This window comes from Balaenoptera ricei, chromosome 2, assembly GCF_028023285.1.
Source record: "Balaenoptera ricei isolate mBalRic1 chromosome 2, mBalRic1.hap2, whole genome shotgun sequence".
In the NCBI taxonomy this organism is placed as follows: domain Eukaryota; kingdom Metazoa; phylum Chordata; class Mammalia; order Artiodactyla; family Balaenopteridae; genus Balaenoptera; species Balaenoptera ricei.
In genome coordinates, this window is record NC_082640.1 from 141,944,860 (window position 1) to 141,967,229 (window position 22,370).

General features: G+C 38.2%; 1 protein-coding gene across 1 annotated transcript; it reads right to left on the reverse strand.

Moving 5' to 3' along the window:
• Positions 1-742: 742 nt before the first annotated feature.
• On the reverse strand, positions 743-19,157 carry CNIH1 (cornichon family AMPA receptor auxiliary protein 1). The gene is made up of 5 exons (XM_059914262.1): positions 18,954-19,157; positions 13,725-13,793; positions 9,656-9,768; positions 8,430-8,573; positions 743-4,930 (listed from the first exon to the last, which is right to left on the reverse strand). Exons 1-5 carry the CDS (start codon positions 19,032-19,034, stop codon positions 4,903-4,905), a joined length of 435 nt encoding a protein of 144 aa, XP_059770245.1. The 5' UTR covers positions 19,035-19,157; the 3' UTR covers positions 743-4,902.
• Positions 19,158-22,370: the final 3,213 nt, after the last annotated feature.

The following is a 22,370-nucleotide window of genomic DNA, read 5'->3' on the forward strand; positions in this document are numbered from 1 at the left end:
AATGTTTTAATACTTTTATATACACCGTGCTTCTAGAACTTAAGGTTTTATAAGACTATTAAGGAAGGTGGGCGAATCGTATATCCCTAGGGATTTCTTACCCAAGGTAATAAATGCCAAAAGTTATAGCTAGAAAGTTATTTATTTTTTTTAAAGTACAGGCTGCAATAATAGACTGACCTTCCTCATGATTTTGGTATTATAACCAAATACAGTTTAAAAATCACAATATTCCATTAAACTTTAAACAGTCGTTGAAATTGACATTACCAAATCTTGTATTAGCTTTCTCCCAGTATAAACATATAGCTTACTCATGAATACTTAAGAAAATGGAAGACAAATATTGGCATGGACTAATCAAATCCTTTAATAATCAACTGAATTTTCAAAGTGCATGCATCTCTTAATTTCCACTGCAAGTGCTTGTTAAGCGTTCCACATTTAAAATGCTTGACTAAACTATTTTAATACTAGGTATAAGGAAAAACATCAATTATTCCATAACAAAGAAACATGGGATGTCACTACTCAAATATAATTATCCAATTAAGTTTAATAACATGTAATTCCAACACTCTTGGAAAAGCATTTTCTCTGGTTAATCTGCAGGACAGCCCTCAAAACAATTGGGGAAGGGAGGCAGAGAGACCAGCCAGAATCCTGGTCATACACAAGCCTGTTAGTTGCTGAAATAGAATCAACACACAAACTCAACTGTTACCCACAAACTACACAAGGAAACATTTGAGACAGTTTTTATTAAATATACAAAAGCAAAATCAAGCAAGCAAGCTCTAAGAAGGCAGGACAACATAAGGGCACTGTCTTTGGATGGTGTACAGCACCATTAAGGTTAACTTAGATTTTAAATCTAACAAACCATGAGCACAGATGGCTAACTATATTCTGTGTTTCCCTTAGTAGTTTTAAGATCTACCTAGTCATCAATTTATTATTTAAGAAATTTTTCTTCTCCAGAATATAAGAACATGATAACCAAAGAAATTTAGGAAAGCACTGTACGATGAACGTTAACTTATTCATTCTTTTCCATGTCAAGATGTTCTCTACATCTTCCACAATGTGCATTAATGAAACTAAAGTAGGGTAAAACCTTCACTCCAATCCCACAGATCACCTTAGGTGGTTAATACTATTTTCCAAGAACAAGCAGAACAAGCTACAGAGTTGTTTACTCCTTTTAGACATTTAGCTTTAAAACCATTAATTTTAATCAAAGTAAAATTGTTCTAAGAAAGCTATTCAACATATCCAGAACCCCATTTTCTCTCTTAGCATCGCCCCAGAGTATTAGTTCAGAACCATCTGCTAAGCTATAATACTAGTGCCAGAGACTCATTAGCTGCTGGTCTGACCACAGATCAATGACTGGTTTGAGCAAAAGAGCTTAAATTATTTGACATTACTATCTTTCCCCTTTGAAAAGAGTGTTGTTTTAAAATATTTCGGCTGTCAAAACTTCTGATTTACAATTATACTGTACAACTGATTATTGAAAGATGCACATTTTAAATAAGTAACTTAGATGAAAACTTTTAAATAGATTATTTTAATGGGCTTGATGCTGCTATGCTATTTCATACCTGAAATGAAAGCCCACCAGAAGAAATCCACAGAAGTCATTCTTTGTACTATGGCAATAATATTCCATGAACACTGTTCATAAATATATATAATTGGAGGAAAAGAGAAGTGTTGTATCAACGAAAATAATTTGCTAGTTTCAAAGTGTATCGATATCTCTTATTTCCTTTCTATGCAATTATCTGAAACATTTTCAAAATATGTTGTTGATCTGCAGAGAAGATGAGAGCTATTAACATTAAGTGGTCCTCAAGCTGGAAAATACTTAACAGGCTTTAAAAGACACATACTACAAACTGTCATGCACTCTGCTGCTTTGTGTAAGACCATTACCTGGGTATCTAAATTTGACTGGTAGGTCTGGCAATTCATGGTGTAATCCATGAGGCTTCTCAAATGCTTCAGTAATACCTGGTATGTGTCAAAAGTGGATCATCTGGTCATTTCCTATCACTACCCCCTTCCCATGAAAAGTAATTCAAACTTCAAACAAATTAGCAGTTTATGTACAGCCTGTGACCCAACTCTCCTCTATCCTGGGATAGGGAGTGGGTACTATCAGTTAAAATCATCAAACATTGTTAATAAAATTCAGATTCAGGCATTCAAGTAAGTTTCTACCCCTATACCTCCTTAACACTAATAGGACATGATGGCATGATATAGTATTGTTACTAAGAATAACTGCTAAATAGACTACATTTGTTATATAAGATTTTTAATGCAGGAGAATCTGTACCAACAGCAAGGAGTTGCTGATACAGATAAAAACCACAGTGTGTTACACTAATGGTTTCAGAGAGTTGGAATGCTCTTAAAGATAAATCAAAACACACAATAGCAAAAGTAATTGTAACAAGGGAAAAAAGAATTCCTAAATAAACAGCTGTGGCTACACAGGGTGCAGTCTGACTAAAGCTGGAAAGGATTACAAACCCAGGCTAACTACGTTTCAGCTGGGCATGCAGGAGAAGCAGAAATATGGCTAGGGCCACCCAAACCAGATTAATGGGGGGAACAAAGCAAACTCAGAGCAAGGGAAAGAACAAGTGGGATACTATCAAATGCAAATATTATGTTTCTGCTTTCTCTTAGTAAGTGACTTAATTTCATAAAACACTGGAAAAGGTAAAGATGAGTAGATATTATGAGAGCATCCAGGTACCCAATCACATACCTAGGAACTAACAATCTACCACTGAGATGGGTGAACCTCAATTGTCAGTCATTTTTGAGGAATCAGCTAAGGACTACATATCTAATTTCTGAAGCATGAGAAGGTGGCCTCCACAAATTACAAGCAGTAAACCTTGCATTAATCCTGGAGAGTATTGTGGAATACATTATTAAAAGTATGTTAACTTATAAAGGAAAGTGGTGTTTGCTAAGAGACAGCAAGGGCTCATGAAAATCCTTTGACAGGAATACAAAAGTAACTGCCCCAGGAAACCTATGTGAAGTACAGAAGACTTGGCCAAGTCTCTCATGATCAAAAGTTCTTGTGAACAAGAAAGAAAAATGAGTGCAAGCTGGTAGAATTGGGTGGATTAGAAACGGAATTACTGCTTATACTCAGATCATGAGTCTTCAGTGCCTAGCAAGGGCTCAGTAAACAATTTACTGCATGAACTGATGATCCCTCGAAGCGTGCTCCAGACTACAAAAGACAAGGTCTTTAAAGCGTCTCTCATTATGAAATGGTTGGACTCTCCTCACTCTTCTGGTTCTACATCCTCTTCTTCAACGTATTCACCCCCATTACCCAATCTCAAAACAGTAACAGCCATTCTCCCAAAGGTGGAGAGGCAGTTTTTCACTAGTACAGAATAAAACAGTGCAGCGTCTAATTCAAGGGGTACTTAGAGTAAGACTTCCACAGACACATCCATAAACTCCCTTGATCATTATGTGGAATTTCTGCCTATGGTTTTCTTTCTTTGATCCTTGAAGAAACTTTGAACCACTTAAACTATTTTCATTTGCCTTAACTTCCTCATCCCAAATAAAGCACAAGAATGCTTACGGAAACAGGCAAGCCATAATTATAATTTACCTGCCTTACAAGCAGCAGCAAAAAAACCAAACTTACAAGTCATTTTACCTTAAAACATGCTGTTTCAAAAAGGAAAAAAATATTTTAAACATTTTAAGCTTCACAATAATTTTTTTTAACTGGTAAGAAAAATGATGGTGCTGTGCCACCAGCGTTTATGAATCTTGTCAAGTGACACAAGAAGGTAACGTGCTTAACCATTTAAAACTCTTCCTTTTTAGATCCAAGCATGGTATTAAAAAAAAAATGTAATACTCTACTATCTTTTTAAAAAATTGACAGTGATATGTCTTTATTTGGAATAAGCAAGTTTAAGAATAGCTATTTGTAATCTTTAAAACAATGCACTGAAAATAAGTCTTAATTTCAGAGTTTTATTGTATTGCACTAAAGGAACAGCAGGACGGTTATACAATGTTCTCTCTCATTCAGTTTTGAAAATCTAAAGTACTTGCAAACTCTTAAGAATATCTTTACCACCAGATCAGAACACTAAGTATAATAACCAATTTCTTAATAAGTAATGTCTCACAAATTAAAACACATTTAAAATAGCTTTAAATGCATTCTTCACAAGTAAGTCAGCATATATTTTTGTATCATGTTCACTTATGCTTAAGAATTAAAGCAAGTATATTACTCTGGTGGAAATATGGGAAATCTCTCATTCATGCAATATACAGGGATAATATTTCAAGTCAAAGGAAAAAAAAATCCCACTCATTTTTTTAATGCATCCATATATAATCACCTACATGATAGATGAGGAAACCCATGAAGTTTCCACAGGTCAGATATATATTTTCAATTTATCAGAAGCACCTGATATCTACAGCTAATTTATAATTAAATGGCATTTCAATAAAACCAAAATGAGCCCTACAACTTCTATAAACAAAAGCTTCCAATGGACTAAGGACAGTCAATAATTAATGAAGTCATTCAAGGGATTATGGCTGTTCCTTAAGGAGTGCAAGTTCAAACCTGTCAACACCAGAGGTATCATTTTATATTAATTTATACGTGATTCCATTTAAATTCTTTATCCGAGTATAACACATGAAAACAGTCTTTCCACAAGCAAAAAATGTGGAAACATTTAAAAAATAAGGAGTCATTTTTTAAAGTAACTGATCAGATTCCATAGGCTACTCTTGGAAACAGGATCTTGCTGGATAGAATCCCTTCGTTTGGTGGCTTTTTGCATGCACTTAACTGGACCAGTTCTTCTGAGTGTTGTTCTAAGAGCTCACCAAAACATAGATCATGCTGAAAAGAAGAAAAAGGCTATTATTAACTCAAACATTCCTAATTATAAAAACTAAGAGCACCAAAAAGTTGAGTCTGCTTTATATAGCAAACTAGTTTGTGATATCACACCATCACAGAAAATGGAAAGACCAATGAATGACAAGTTCACAGTATGATTTTAATCTGCATTTATGGACTTTTGCCTAAGGTAGGATTGGCTCAGTGCATGTGCTGTAGTTGTCCCCTATTTCCTTTCCAATTTTAGCAAGAACGGCACAGCTGAAAGCTTAATGGGGATCAGGGCTTAGAGAAGCAATCCAACAGCACACTGCTCCGGAGCTATGTCTAAGAATAGGAGTGAGCATCTCCAAGGGCTCACTTCATGCCAGGCCTTCTGTTAGGTCCTAGGAAGTAGGGTAGGTACGATTATCCCCATTTTACAGAAAGGAATGATCAATCAAGGCACTTTCCCATTAGAGAAAGGCTCTAGGCAATAGCAGCAAGGTTAAAAAAGAAAAGGGGACCAACAAGCAAAATAAAAAGCAATAACCATTTGATCCTACATGAAGGGCAAGGTGGGAGAGGCATGGTTCAAAAGCATGTGTGTCTAAACGGAAATACAAAGCAAGGAGGTGTGCAAACTTGATAGACTATTTTTTGTTATCATTATTTAATTAATAGACTTTTTAAAAGAGCAGTTTTAGGTTTACAGAAAAATTGAGCTGCAAGTAAAGAGACCTCTCATGGACCTCCTGCTCCCAGCACACAGACAGACATACAGACAGACACACACACACAGTTTCCCTTATTACATTAGTGTGGTATGCTTATTACAACTGAACCAATATTGATACATCATTATTAACTAGAGTCCAGTGTTTACATTAAGGTTCACTGGCTGTTGTACATTCTACAGGTTTTGACAAATGTATATTTGCTTGACAAACGTACCCACCCTTAGAGTATCATACAGAATAGTTTCACTGCCCTAAAAATTGTCTGTGCTCTGTCTATTCATCCCTCCCTCCCTGCTAATCCCTGGTCACCATTGATATTTTTACTGTCTCCACAGTGTTGCCTTTTCCAGAATATCATATATTTGGAATCAGACAGTCTGTAGCCTTTTCAGACTGGCTTCTTTCACTTAGCAACATGCATTTAAGTTTCTTCCATGTATTTTCATGACTTGATAGATTTCTTTTAATCTCTGAATAATATTCCATTGTCTGGATGGACCACAGATTAAATATGATGCTTATCCATTACTATTGCTTTTTTTTTTTTTTGGCCCCGTTGCCTGGCATGCGGGATCTTAGTTCCCCGACCAGGGATCAAACCGGTGCTCCCTGCAGTGGAAGCGCAGGCTTAACCACTGGACTGCCAGGGAAGTCTCTACTATTGCTTTTTAAAGAAAGACAATGGGCTTCATTGTAAGGGCTGGGCTCACAGAGGTTCACAGACAGCCTGGGAGGGGGCCCAATGGGTCAGTGGTCTTGGTGCTCGGCCTGAGGACAGATGATGGAGACAGAGTGAACTTGTGGGCTCTCGCGATCTGGGCGATTGTTTCCATTCTCCTCGTGCAGACAGCTGGCTGTCCCTGGCTCTTCTCAGAAAGGCCTTTCAGGTGGGGGGTGATACCCTCCTCCATCAATAGGCCTGGGACTTAGTTTGCTGCTCTTATGGGGGCTCCTGGCTGATATGACCCCCAGACTGGGTGTCTGCCCTTCTCTTTCTCCTCAGCCAAGGCACTGTGTTGGCTGGGCCTCCCGCCTGGACTCGTGTGTGTGTGCATGTGTGTTGATAGACAATTTAAAACAAATGAATGATGTAGTGCCACCATCTCCTGGTGAACATTTTCCCACAACTCTACATCTCCAATTTTATCATTTATTCAAGCATTCATTTATTTTCCTTCTTTCAACAAGTATGTTTTAAGTGCCTACTATATGCCAGCACTGTTCCAGACACTTATTATAGAAACTAAAAACTGAAAATTAACAGAAATTAAAAGGACACATGGAATTTCACTTTTCAGAACTTTTTCACTATCTTTGTTTCATGTATGAACGTCTCTAGGTGTACTACCGGACACTCATTTTTCACAAATATAACGTCTAAAAGCATAAAAATACATTTTCCATAAATTTAAGTCTAGCACTTCACCCTTTTCCATAATGGAAACTAGTATGATGTAAACAAGAAATAAGCAAGTTTTCAAGTAACAGAAAGGAGAGGGAAGAGAAACTTAATTACTGCCAAAATTTCATCTAATACAACTAATTTTCTTCATATTTTGACAATCAGGTGGCAATTCCTCTCCAGTTGAATATTTATCAATAAAAAATGGGAAAAGTGTATTTATAAAGCTTAAAGAAAAATTATAACTCCACACTTGCCCGTGTCCATTTCTAGTTTTAATAAGCAGCTGTTTTCCCCCACCTACAGTACACCTAGAACAGTGCCTCCCAACCAGGGCTGATTCTGCCCCACAGAGGGCATGTGGCAAACGTCTAGAGACATTTCTGGTTATTATGACTGGGGCAGAGGGAAGCTACGGCATCCAGTGGGCAGAGGCCGGGGACGCTGCCAAACATCCTACAGTGCACAGGACAGCTCCTCACAGCAAAGATTCACCCTGCCCAAAATACCAACAGTGCCAAGGTCAAGAAACCCTGACCTAGAGGAATGATGATATGAGTCCATCACAGTACAAAGGGAGGAAAATCAATAACTGCAGCATCGGGACTTCCCTGGTGGTCCAGTGGTTAAGAATCTGCCTTCCAATGCAGGGGGTGCGGGTTCAATCCCTGGTCGGGGAACTAAGATCCCACATGCCTTGGGGCAACTAAGCCCGCGCGCCACAACTACTAAGCCTGTGCGCCTCACATAGAGAGCCCGCTTGCCACAAACTACAGAGCCCTTGCGCTTTGGAGCCCGTGCGCCACAGCTAGAGAGAAGCCCACGTGCCATAACGAAGCTCCTGTGTGCCACAACTAAGACCCGATGCAGCCAAAAAAATAAATAGAAAATAAAAAAAATAAATAACTGCAGCATCCTATATGATAGAACTTTTCTTTCCTTCATCCCATTCGGATCATGCAAACCAGAAAATAAAGGGTAGAGCATACAGTTTATGAAGAATGATAAAGAAAAATTAAACATAATCTTGAGACAGACACTGAAGCCAAGCAGAAACTTTTTTGCAAACGCACACAGCCATATCCTCTTGCTCTGCCATGGAGAATGAGGACTGTCCTTCACTGACTGTCTGAGACTTTGGAAGCAGCATCCCTGACACGACTTTCTGCCTCTGACTGCACATCAGTTGGCTGCCTTGACAAGTACCAGCTTATTCAATGTGTGTGAATTTGCTGGTGTGCACTGTGCCGTTACCAGTACCACCGTTCAAGACACGAGTTATTCTTCAAGTGGATTTTAAGGTATTCAGACCATAACGTCTGCAAATGTTTCTGGCAGCAAAGTGAAATCATATTCTCGTTTTGTTTTTTAAACTTACCCATATAGGTAGTAAAAAAATGCTAGAAGATAAAAAGCTAATTTGCACCATCCTTCTTTCTGACAATATGCTAGAATATCTGCATTCATGATGGTTGTAGGGTCATAGAGTCCTGGTCCACTCATCACTGGTCTACTCATATACCTGTAATAAACACAGTTGATTAGCCACTCAGAATGGAAGCTAACCTTCAGGATGGAAAGGAGCATTCTCCTTCTCAAATAATATTTGTTACAATGAGAGGTGGTCCACATTGGGAAGCATACTTTTAGTTCTAGGTGGAGTTCTTTCCTTTTATCACCTTAATTTTAAAACTGGAGCCCCTACAGAGAACAAGGTGGTTAAACAAGTCATATCTGGTCTCCTCTACACTTTCAGAAATCCAAGAAAATTAAGAATAACTGTAAAAAGGAAATACAATTTTTTCTTTCAACTTTTCATTTTAACATAAAGAACACTTCACCAAGATATTCCAAATGTTCACATTTACCACACAGCTTTGTCCTTCTCTTTTCTGTTCTCTCTCTAAATACACGTACATTTTTTTCTGAGCCATTTCAGAGCCAGTTACAGATGTGAAACCACTTTACTCCTAAATACTTCTTCCGTATGTATGTCCTAAAATTAAGGGCAATAAGATTTTGACATGCCTATCTAAAACAAAACACTCTAATGCTATATAGATCAGATATAACATTTAGAAGTTATGAAATATGAATCTTTTATAAATAACCAAATTTAAATTCACAAAGTAAACATGGAGGAAGAAGTTAGACACACACTGTACAATTTGATTTATATGAAGTTCAAAGATGGACAAAACTAATCTAAGCTGCAAGAGATCACTGGTTCTCCTGTGAAAGTACAGGGCTAACTGATTGGAATGGGACACAAGGGACTCTTCTGGGGGCTAGAAGTGCTGTATATCTTGATCTGGGCGGTAGTTTCACAAGTGTATACATATGTAAAAATCCACTGAGCTGTACACTTTAGACGTGCACACATTATCGTATGTAAGTTATACCTCACTTTTTTAAAAACCCTTTAAAGAATAATAACATAAGCTCCATAAGAGGTATTAAAACAGTTATTTGTGCATCCATGTGGTTTTAAAAATAAATGCCAACTACTTTTGTTTAGGTGACTAGCATGTAAGATAACCATATCAACCACAGTATAATTAAAATTTAATTAGGAAAAGTATTAGAAGTGTATCTAAATATTACCTCCAAATATGATATGCCAAGAGGGGCATATTGAGACCCAGTGTAAGCCACTCTGCTGCACAAAGAAACATGACACAGAAGAAAGCATGGATGAGGTACTCTGGAAGGACAAGCTGGAAGAAAAACACAAGCCAGTTATCAAAATGCCTTGGCATTAAATCAACTGCTAATTTGGAAAGCAGGTGGCAACTAAGTTTCAATAATGAAAAATCACTGTTTTCCTAGAATCAGAAATGAAAGATGCTACTGAGCTTTATTTCCATATTAAGCTTTTGAACAAAAGCAAGATTATATGCCAACTGACCAGAGGATATAGCTTGCACTAAAAGAATAAGATATAACTTAAAATTTAAAACCCAAACTCTTAGAGCAACAGGTTAAATTATACAAAGTTACCACCCAGATTGTTCACAGTTATTTGCTAATCACTCAGAATATTCTTTCTTTCCACCATTCAAGAATGATGAAAATACAAAAATGAAATATCTGATCACATGCAACATGATATAAAAAAATCCACAAAAACAAAACTCCCCTTTAGAAGTTTACACATTGTTTTTAAGCCTTTAAACAGAAACCAGGGATGTTACATATACAATATTTAGCAAACCACATCACATTACCACAAAAGTAATTTTTCAATGGAAAGCCAACAGCCAATAATCTCAGCACAGTCGGGGGGAAAGAACATTAATATGCACAGATGCAAACGATGTGCTTTCTGCAATGTAGGAGGGAAAAGACTAAGATCTGAACCATGAAATTGGAATTCTCCCGGTTCCTGAGCTCCCATTCCTACAAGGCCTTCCTATTTCTTTCAGCCTGCTTTCTCCATTGAAGGACTACAAACACAGCAGACCAGTAGAAGCTCAGAACTCAAAAACAAAATACATCTTTTGATAGAAGGTAGTATTAAGTGAGGAAAAATGAGTTCAAGCAAAACACTTTTTATAAAATGACCAAGAGTTCATGCTTTACTTTAAATTATCTTTCTCATCCTACAGATTTCAGCCTAATGACTCTGTTAAATATAAATACCAAAACCTTTCATTTCAAGTTTCAGCCAAAGAGCTTCCTACAAGTCACAGCTGCAAAGCCAGTTTCTCAAATGTGCTGCACTGTCCCATCAGATCTTTCCTGAGGGGAAACTATAGCTGTAGAAATAATATATTACTTATTCAAGTCGACTTTCTAGTACTCCCAAATTACTTTTCCCATTCAAAGCTGTAAAGCAAAGTTTTTAATTAATACTATTTTAAATAAAATTCCAGTAAAACCAATTAATCTATACCACTAACCAGATATTTTCTACAAATTTAAGTAATATAATAACAAGATAAACTCTGCACATATATATAAACATGTAAATAACATGGACCGTTAAGCCAGCATTTAATTAAGATCAAAGTTAAACATCTGCAAGAAAACAAGAAAATATCCATAGGAAAATCTTTGGAACACAAAGACTACAACCAGGACAAACCAAGAAAAATATATAATACATTTTATTAGGAGTTCCACTGAAGCTGCTGTTTATAATACTAGTTTAAATTACAAGATTTTTCTTTAAAATATAATGAGCCTATTTCGGCCCTCTAAAACCAAGTGATCTAACAATACAAATCATCATCCAAGTTTTCCAGACTAGGGTATGGGGAGAAAATGATTTTGAAAGCATGATCCCTACTGCTCTTAAACAATATTCTTTAATAAGAGTGATAATAAAGATAATCTGCAACTCTACCAGTTTTAATATGAAACAAATGCCACACTCCCTCCCTTCTCCTCAAAACAGTCCAGATACTTTTACTATGCATCTCTCATAAAGACCAGTCCTCTTCAATCATTCTTTAATCATGAAATTTCCCCATTAGTGGCACAAAATGATTCCATTTAGGAACCCACATTTACACAAAAACTAGTATCCATAAACACCTCATGCAAATATGGCTGAAATGATAGTACTTAAACATGCAAATCATAATATTCTGTAGTTAAGGTTCACATTTTTAAATATAATGGTATTTGTCTTCCCCCATACTTTGGCAGAACTGTCAAAACAAATTTTCAATAGGGAAAACTGTCAGATGCACTGCTATTAAGCCAATTATCGGCACCCTATCCAAAACACAACTTGTGCTGGTGTAGAAACTTCCTTCCAATCCACTAATCCACTGCAGCATTAGGATGTCCCAAGCACAAAGTAAGAATTTCTTTCCATTAAAAAAAAGCCAAAAATCACACTCTATATTTTAAAATGAAATTAGTCCCTCTTAAAGTTTATAGTAAATTAGGAAAATACAAGAATCTGAACCTAAAAAAATCAGGCTGTCTGGGTTTGAATTCTGACTCTATGTTAGCTGTGTGACCCTGGGCAAAGTGCCTGAACCTCACTAAGCCTCAGTTTACTCTCCTATTCATGAGTATAATATACTCACCTCTTAGGATTGTCATGAAAACTGAATGAAAAAACCCAGGTAAAGATGCTTAGCACAGAGCCTGGCACCCAGGAAAGCCCTCATCTGATTTCGGCTATTATCATCTTCATCATCATTTGGTTATTTGAAGTAATGAAAAGCCAAAGCAGATAGAATACTATTAATAAACAGCCATCAAAAGGAGAAATTTCAGTTTCTTAATTTCTTGGTAACAATTAGTTTAAACAGTAAGTTAAGATGTTTTACAATGAACATTATTACCTTCCAAGTGAGAAAGCAAATTCATCTCATATTTTGCTTCATAAGAGTAGAGAAACAGTAAGTTAATACTTTTAATTGTACCTACATCAAGTCTTACTGTAGCAGTTCTTTAAAGACAAATCAGGAATCTATTCCATCATGGCTATTTATCTAGGAAACAATGATAAAAGTAGCAAACCAACTTTATAGACCCTTTCCAAACAAAATCCCTCTAGCATGCTAGTGCTTTACAGTTTTACACAACTAAAGTCTATATATGTTTTCATCTTCGTTAAGTAATTTTTAAAGATGAATTATTACATTCTATTTCTTGAAGACATACTCACTGCTTTCTTACAAAAAACCTTTCAGTTTCTGACCAGTTAGGCAAAAATCAAATCTACAGGCTACAGGAGAATCTTCCTGTAAACTAAATGAAGTCAAATATATATATAAAACCCCTAAGCACAATGGGGCCACATTATAACTAAATCCAGAAGAGCTCAGAACTTAGTGTAAGACAGGTCTGTTTTAGAAACTTAGAGTGGATATATACTAGAAATAACTATGTAGACATTTGTATACAAATTGTTATCCACAAAATTCTGACAGCATGAATCCAAAGGTAAGCCTTACTGCAAGATTCCAGAGCCTAAGAACAGAGCTATCCACCTAAAAGGCTCTGAATAAACAGCTGCTGAAAGAATAAATTCCAGAATAGACAAAACCAAAGATAAAAATAGATATGGTACTAAAGACTCCACCTACAGACTACCTCAGAGTAAGTTACAACAAAAGAATAATCTCACCTATTAAAGTCACTTCATGTTAACCAACTTTCAAACACTGCACCTAATAATTTAATATCGAAGTGCCTATGGCTGTAACATTTTTTTAAATGCATGAGCATTTAACAGCTTTCCCTACTTGACTGCCAGCAAGCAAACATTTGCATAAAATATGAAATTTCATGAAATCATAAACCTCAACAGGCATATGAACAAACACACTGAACAGAACAGTTTACAAATACAAATGCCCTAACCCTCCCCATGAAATGAATGTAGCATTAAAACATTAAACTAAAAAGCAGTACACACCTTTAATGCAATTTTGACTCTTTTAATCTTTTTGACCTTTTCAACTGTCTTTGGCCGACAATGTAAAAAGCAGATTGGAAGAATGTTAGTATGACAGCTGACAAGATCACCAGCAGATTAATAATAGAATAGTCAAGCAGGACAGGAAAAAGAATATTTTTTAAAATTCTGCCTACTTCAAAAAGTACAAATTTATCATGCTACTGAGAATATTGGCCATTTTCAAATTATATCAAGTTAAAAGCAAAAACAGTTTAAAAATCTAGAGAAATAGCCTATATTATAACTTACAGGATTCAGGGTATTACACTGGTCTATAGGATTCTTGTAATCAGTCTTCAGCTCATCAAATGCTATAATCTAAAATAAAAATAAAGTAGTTAGGATCGCTCACTTTAATAAAAAGCAGCAATAAACCTGCCCCATCAAACATAACTGAATAAAGTTAATAGGACAAAAGCAGAAGTGTAGCAACTTTATATGTACCAGTTTACAGTAAACTCAGTATATGGTAATTAATAAATAACTAGAATCACATTCAAAGAACTGAAAACACTTGTATATTGTTATCACTAAAATGATCTGATATCACTGTGATAAATATCTTCAATTTTTAATTTTTTCAATGCCTCCACTAAAGTTATTTTCTCTGCTTGAAATAGTCTTTCCCCCAGCCATAACTATTTACGGAAGCTCCTCTTTATCCTAAAAAAACACTCTTCCTATGTCAATTCCTCCCTGTAGGTCTCCCTAACTCCCCTGGGCAGAAATAATTGCACGCCCGTCTAATCTCCACATAGCACAAGGCTTTATAACACTATCAGGCTGGCATTTCTCATACTGGAGGAGAGGATTTAAGTTCAGGTTTGTGTCCCCCACTAGACTGTGTGCCCCTCAGGGTGAAGTGTTTTTAATCATCTGTGCATGTCCCTCCCTTGTCACAGTGTTCAGCGGGACACTAGAAATGGACTTGTATGCTTCAATTTGTTCCCATTTATACCTAAACACATACATTGCACGGTCCTGCTTCGATTTGGAAGTTCAAGAAATAGCCTCAGAATAAAGGAACACTAAGAGATTATTAAACTTCACAGCCAGGATCACCACATACAGTACTGCAGTTTCTGCACAGAACAAAAGGCCAGGTGGGGGCACAATGCCAGGCACGCTTCTGCTGCCAAGCACCCTGGCATGGGCTCTGCACCAGGGGCTATTCAGGAGGGAGGACTTTTCTAATCCTCTGCCTCAAGAGGCATCTTATTCTAATTCGCCTTATTCTAATTCGCCTTTCTAATCCTCTGCCTCAAGAGGCATCTAATTCTAACTCACCAGATAGGCAAGAGCAGGCCTGTTTAAGGGCAATGCAAAAATGATCAATCGGACCTCCTTTCATGTCCTCTGTATATTCCTACCACATGCAGGTCCTTTCATTTGGTCACCAAACTAAAGACTGAAGAAGGGTAAAGCCCAGGTAAGGCCAGCTTTTCATGGTGTGATGAGTGAAACAGTTATAAATATGATAAGGGGAGAAAGATCTCATCCACTTAAAATGCATTGCAAGGACTTCCCTGCGGTCCAGGGGTTAAGACTCCGTGCTTCCACTGCAAGGGACACAGGTTCCATCCCTGGTCGGGGAACTAAGATCCCGCATGCCATGTGGCGTGGCCAATAAATAATAAATAAATAAAATGCATGGCAAGAGTAAATCAACTATACTTTAATATAAGTAAATAAATAAAAATTTTATATCATACCATTAAAAAAAAAAACAGCAAGAATCAAGAATGTTTCTGTCCACACTGAGAAGAAATGTGGCTTTAACATTTAAGGTCACTGAACACAGAACTTCAAAGTCAAAATGCACTAAAAATCAAATAGGGGTGACACACCCCTTTTTATGTCAAAATAAGAAGCCAAAGGCCCCAAGTTTATGGGAGAGCTATTTTAGTTGCTGCCACCAGTCACCCAGGGGACAAAGAATTTAATCTGCCCTTCCTCTGGTGGGTTAGGACTAGTATTTTTATATGTGAGACAGTGCTACTCAATATTACCAGCAATCACTGAAGTCATATATTTCTAGCTTTTAATATACTGGCTTACCCTGTTAAAATTCTTAGCTTCATAAAAAGATGAGTTTTTTTAAATTTCTAGAATTTTATAAAATTACCAACCTGGCCTAATAAAAATTGTAATGAAAGCAGAAATAGAAGGAAAATAATTAAACATTAAAATGTAAGTTCCATGAGAGCAAAGATTTTTGCTGTGTTCACTGCTATGTCCCAGGGCTTAAAATAGTGCCTGGCACCTATATAAGTGTTCAATCAATATTTACTGAATGGGACTTCCCCGGTAGTCCAGTGGTTAAGAATCCGCCTTCCAATGCAGGGGATGCGGGATTGATCCCTGGTCAGGGAACTAAGATCTCTTGTGCCCCGGGCTTCAACCACTGAGCCTGCATGCTCTAGAGCCTATATGCCACAACTACTGAGCCCACACGCTTCAACGAAAGACCCCGCATGCCGAAATGAAGATCCCACCTGCCGCAACTAAGACCTGACGCAGCCAAATAAATTTAAAAATATATATATTTACTGAATGAAAGGGGGGAAAAAGGAAAAAATAGTCCTATGCTTAAAAAAAAAGTACAGAACCCACCAAAAGGCACTGTCCTTTGTTAATGACCCCTAACACATATAAGTGTTAAAAATGTAAATGTACAATTAGAAGATGCTAATTTCTGATTATTTATGGATATAATCAGTCAATCACCTGACATTAGCTGTGATATATTCCCAATGCATTTTAGTAATAACATTTAAGACAAGGACTGTGATCTCAAATACAATTACTTCCCTATAACAAGATCCAATTTACTAGCAGAGGATGAAACTTGTGCTTTAACTTTTTTCCCACTGGACGGTTTCTTCAGGTGATTTCAAAGGATCTTTTAATGAGTATGTTACTGAATGGGTTTCTGTTTGAGTGCTATAAGCTAGAGTTGTCAAAACTCTTCTGAAAAGATTCTTAAACTAGTGGTTTTCAAATCTTCTGTGACTGTGGGTCTGGACAAGGACGTTCACAAAGTTTTCCACAAAAGTGCAAAAACAAAACAAACAAACAAACAAAAATCCCTAAAGGTAGCAAACTACACAATTCAGGATACCTTCAAATTCGATGCACATATCTGGGGAATGACTTCTGCATTTTTAGCTTTCAAACAAATCTATGCTCCCAACTCTATTCTCCAAAAAGCATCAATCACATGAATTAGGACTAAACTGACAGACGTAACCATCAGCATAAAAAAATCCTCCATACAACAATTAACATAAACTGGATTTTCTGAATTTATACTTGAAATTTCCAGATGAGTCTTCTGACGGATACTTAAAACGACCTAAGAAAATAAACCGGGGACTTCCCTGGTGGCGCAGTGGTTAAGAATCCACCTGCCTAATGCAGGGGACACAGGTTGAAGCCCTGGTCTGGGAAGATCCCACATACTACGGAGCAACTAAGCCTGTGCTCCACGACTACTGAGCCCGCGTGCCTAGAACCCATGCTCTGCAACAAGAGAAGCCACCTCAATGAGAAGCCCGCGCACCGCAACGGAGAGTAGCCCCGGCTCGCTGCAACTAGAGAAAGCCCGCGCGCAGCAACAAAGACCCAATGCAGCCAAAAATAAATTATTTTAAAAAAATTAAAAATAAAAAAAATAAAAGTTTAAAAAAAAGAAAAGAAACTGAAGGTTACATAGTTAACAGAAAAATTAAAACTATATCTTTATTTAGAATTTTCTATTTTTTCCCAAAGGATGCACAATCCTCTGAAATACTAGAAATCCCCAAGTATATAAGCTCTCCACTAATCTGTGGAGTACAAACAAATTTTTAATTCTGTAACAGGACTTAAAATCATCTACTTCACCCAAACACATATTCATTTAAATTACCCATTTTTTTCTTTAAAGTGCAGTTCAGGTTTTCTTAGCAAAACACAATCTAGTCCAAAATGTAAGCCATCCACAGCTCTCTTCTAAGAATCCTCATCAGCTCAGAAAACAGAGTGTCCATCAAGCAGGAAGTGATTAAGTCCTCATCTACAAATGGCAGGGAACCACACATTTCAGTTTCATCAGAGGCTTACTAAGGCAGAGCTAGTTTGCATCCCCAATTATCTTTACATATTGTCTTTATTCCACCAAAGAAGAGCCCAAAATGCTCTTCAAGTTATGGTTTCCTACTGACAAAGCATTTTGAGGGAGCAGCCTACAATAAGCATTCCCCCACTACACAAGCAGTTGGGTTTCAAATAATTATAAATGTAATTACACTCCTTGGCAAAAGGGAATGGATTTGAGAAATTTTTTTTTTTTTTGCACAAGACACTGCTGCCACGTAAATCACTCTGCCCCTGTATGCTCCATAACAAATCTCTGCTATGGGAATGATGAAACCTGACTGAAAATTTACATGAGCACGAACATGCCCAATCATTCAAACTAAGACCAATATTCCAGAAGGTACTAGAATATGGAGGGCAGAGCAAAAATAAGATAAATTTTTAATGAATGCTGATGTCCAAAAGGCTGCTTCTAATTTTGTGTTAGAGAAACAGGAATCCTTAAAAATCTCTTGTATTTCACAGGGAACTTAACTTGTTCCTTACAGGGACCAGTAAGGATGTGCTTCTGTCCTGTAACATGATGTGAGTAAAAGAGAAAAAAAAAAAAAAATTATCCTAGAGAAGCGTAAGGTTTCTGAGCATTTTCAAAATCAAATTAAAACTACCTCTACTAAATCAAGCTACTCCGAACACAGAGGTGGCTAGGAAGTCTCTCGAGACACTCTTGTCGGTCAAAGTATGATTTAGGGGGAAAGTTCGGAGATAACGGTCAACAAAGTAATCAATTCAACCGGCATCAAAGTTCACCAGGAGACAATGCCGGGGGCGGGGGGGTGATTCTACCTGAAGAGCACCCAACAAGTGCCTGAGAAGTAGAGCTGGAAATTTATCTAAAGTAGGTTATAACTATCCCATTTGGGCCACACTCCTGTGGACACCAGAAAACAAAGGCAATCTGCATTAAATAATAATATTTCGGCAAACTTCATTCCGGCTCAGCACGTAGCACGCCCCTCTGCGCCCCCGACATCTCCCGAGGGACGCGGGAACGCGGGGATGCGGCGCCGGCCAGCGAAGCGCTGTCCCGCAGGGCCCGCTAGGACCGCGGCCGCCCCACCCGGCGAGGGAGGAGTAGCGGCGCGCGCGGCCTGCGCCGGGACACAGCGGGCGCAGCCAGCCAGCCGCCGGACGCCTCGGCTCCTCCGGGACCTGCAGGCCCCGGTCCGCAGACCGAGGGCGCGCAGGGCCCTGGCCGCGCGGCCGGCACCGCCCCGGCCTGGCCCCATTCCCGGGCGTGCGGACCTCCGAGGGCCGTGGCCGCCCCGACCACGGGCCCGGGGCGAAAAAAGGCTGCGCCGCCACCTCGCCCTTCTTTCCCCGGCCCCGGCTACTCACATGCCAAATGGCGAAGAAGATGAGTGCGGCGGTGAGCAGCAGCGCCAGCATGTAGCAGAAGGCCGCGAACGTGAACGCCATGGCCGGGGAGGAGGAGCAGGGAGCAGCTCCGGTGCCAGCGGAGAAAGGCGGCGCAGGGCCCTCTGGGTAAAACCATTCACTTCCCGCGACCACAGCCCACACCGCCGCCGCTGCCGCCGCCGGGGCGCCAGCCCTCCCAGCGCGCCTGCGCACCAGCCCCGGTGCAAGGCGCCCTCCGGTGGCCGGAGTCCGCCATGCACTTGTATTGTCTGTATAGAGGATTAATTTATTTTGCCTACTTCGCTCCTTTATTCTTTGAAAAAGTATTCATTGACTGAGTGCCAGTATGTTCCAGGTATTGTGCTTCTCCTTTGAGATACAAAGGTGAGTAAAATAGTACTAGCACGGAAAGAAGTTAGTATAGTGCCGGAAATGAATACGTAAATAAATCATTACAGCATTATTACCCTGTTAACGGAAGTCTGCAGAATGTTATGAAAGGTCAGAGCAGGGCGCCGAGCCCACCCTGGAGCGTTCAGGGAAGGATTCCTGGAATAGATGTTTCTTAAACTGAGGCTTACATGATGAGTAGAAGTTGTCCAGGCAAAGAGACGGTAGGATCAGTCGTCCAAGCAGAGGGTTCAACGTGAGCAAAGGCACAGAGATGAAAGAAAGAAAAAAATTTCGGTGTCTTAGGTGAAACCACCTAAGCAGTTCTAAATTAGTGGACAAGACAGTGCTGAGAGTTAGGGATCATCAAGGGTTTAGATCATAGAAGGCCTTATATGCCTGGTTAAGGAGCTCAGACTTCATATCCCATAAGCCCATGTTTTTCAATCCCTTTTGCTCTCCACACACAATTAGACTTTTTCATTACAACACAGCAGAACATCATACACACGTGGAATTATAGAGACATGGACATCTGGATACAGAGACAAAGAAATACAGATATAACAAACAAAAATTTCACAAAACTAAATATCCACGAGTACTTGCCATTCTATTCTTTTCTGCTGTCTTGTTTTTGGAGGGTTTTTTGTTTTGTTTAGTTTTTTTGTTTGTTTCTTTTAAAATTATTCTTAGGTGGTTTTTATTTGTTTTTTTAACATCTTTATTGGGGTATAATTGCTTTACAATGGGGTGTTAGTTTCTGCTGTACAACAAAGTGAATCAGCTATACATATACATATATCCCCATATCTCCTCCCTCTTGCGCCTGCCTCCCACCCTCCCTATCCCACCCCTCTAGGTGGACACAAAGCACCAAGCTGATCTCCCTGTGCTATGTTGCTGCTTCCCACTAGCTATCTGTTTTACATTTGGTAGTGTATATATGTGCATGCCACTCTCTCACTTCATCCCAGCTCACCCTTCCCCCTCCGGGTGTCCTCAAATCCATTCTCTACGTCAGCATCGTTATTCTTGTCCTGCCCCTAGGTTCTTCAGAAACTTTTTTTTTTTTTTTAGATTCTATATATATGTGTTAGCATACGGTATTTGTTTTTCTCTTTCTGACTTACTTCACTCTGTATGACAGACTATGTCCATCCACCTCACTACAAATAACTCAATTTTGTTTCTTTTTATGGCTGAGTAATATTCCATTGTATATATGTGCCACATCTTATTGATCCATTCATCTGTCAATGGACACTTAGGTTGCTTCCATGTCCTGGCTATTGTAAATAGAGCTGCAATGAACATTGTGGTACATGACTCTTTTTGAATTATGGGTTTCTCAGGGTATATGCCCAGTAGTGGGATTGCTGGTATGGTCGTATGGTAGGTCTATTTTTAGTTTCTTAAGGAACCTCCATACTGTTCTCCATAGTGGCTGTATCAATTAACATTCCCACCAACAGTGCAAGCGGGTTCCCTTTTCTCCACACCCTCTCCAGCATTTATTGTTTGTAGATTTTTTGATGATGGCCATTCTGACTGGTCTGAGGTGATACCTCATTGTAGTTTTGATTTGCATTTCTCTAATGATTAGTGATGTTGAGCATCCTTTCATGTGTTTGTTGGCAATCTGTATATCTTCTTTGGAGAAATGTCTATTTAGGTCTTCTGCCCATTTTTGGACTGGGTTGTTTGTTTTTTTGATATTGAGCTGCATGAGCTGCTTGTATATTTTGGAGATTAATCCTTCATCAGTTGCTTCATTTGCAAATATTTTCTCCCATTCTTAGGGTTGTCTTTTCATCTTGTTTATGGTTTCCTTTGCTGTGCAAAAGCTTTTAAGTTTCATTAGGTCCCATTTGTTTATTTTTGTTTTTATTTCTATTTCTCTAAGAGGTGGGTCAAAAAGGATCTTGCTGTGATTTATGTCATAGAGTGTTCTGCCTGTGTTCTCCTCTAATAAGAGTTTTATAGTGTCTGGCCTTACATTTAGGTCTTTAATCCATTTTGAGTTTATTTTTGTGTATGGTGTTAGGGAGTGTTCTAAATTCATTCTTTTACATGTAGCTGTCCAGTTTACCCAGCACCACTTATTGAAGAGGCTGTCTTTTCTCTATTGTATATTCTTGCCTCCTTTATCAAAAATAAAGTGACCATATATGTGTGGGTTTATGTCTGAGCTTTCTGTCCTGTTCCATTGATCTATATTTTTGTTTTTGTGCCAGTATCATACTGTCTTGATTACTGTAGCTTTGTAGTATAGTCTGAAGTCAGGGAGCCTGATTCCTCCAGCTCCGTTTTTCTTTCTCAAGATTGCTTTGGCTATTTGGGGTCTTTTGTGTTTCCATACAAATTGTGAAATTTTTTGTTCTAGTTCTGTGAAAAATGCCATTGGTAGTTTGATAGGGATTGCATTGAATCTGTAGATTGCTTTGGGTAGTATAGTCATTTTCACAATACTGATTCTTCCAATCCAAGAACGTGATATATCTCTCCATCTGTTTGTATCATCTTTAATTTCTTTCATCAGTGTCTTGAAGTTTTCTGCATACAGGTCTTTTGTCTCCTTAGGTAGGTTTATTCCTAAGTACTTTATTCTTTTTGCTGCAGTGGTAAATGGGAGTGTTTCCTTAATTTCTCTTTCATATTTTTCATCATTAGTGTATAGGAATGCAAGAGATTTCTGTGCATTAATTTTGTATCCTGCTACTTTACAAAATTCATTGATTAGCTCTAATAGTTTTCTGGTAGCATCTTTAGGATTCTCTATGTATAGTATCATGTCATCTGCAAACAGTGACAGTTTTACTTCTTTTCTGATTTGAATTCCTTTTATTTCTTTTTCTTCTCTGATTGCTGTGGCTAAAACTTCCAAAACTATGTTTAATAATAGTGGTAAGAGTGGACAGCCTTGTCTTGTTCCTGATCTTAGTGGAAATGGTTTCCATTTTCACCATTGAGAATGATGTTGGCTGTGGGTTTGTCATATATGGC

What these genes read in the sequence shown, in the direction of transcription:
- CNIH1 (XM_059914262.1), bottom strand. Translation starts at nt 19,034, where the DNA reads ATGGCGTTCACGTTCGCGGCCTTCTGCTACATGCTGGCGCTGCTGCTC. An exon ending in AGTGTAATACCCTGAATCCT is followed by an intron (nt 9,769 to 13,724) that starts GTAAGTTATAAT and finishes TTTTTCTTCCAG; the next exon opens with CTTGTCCTTCCAGAGTACCT. An exon ending in TTTTTTTACTACCTATATGG is followed by an intron (nt 4,931 to 8,429) that starts GTAAGTTTAAAA and finishes TCTTCTTTTCAG; the next exon opens with CATGATCTATGTTTTGGTGA.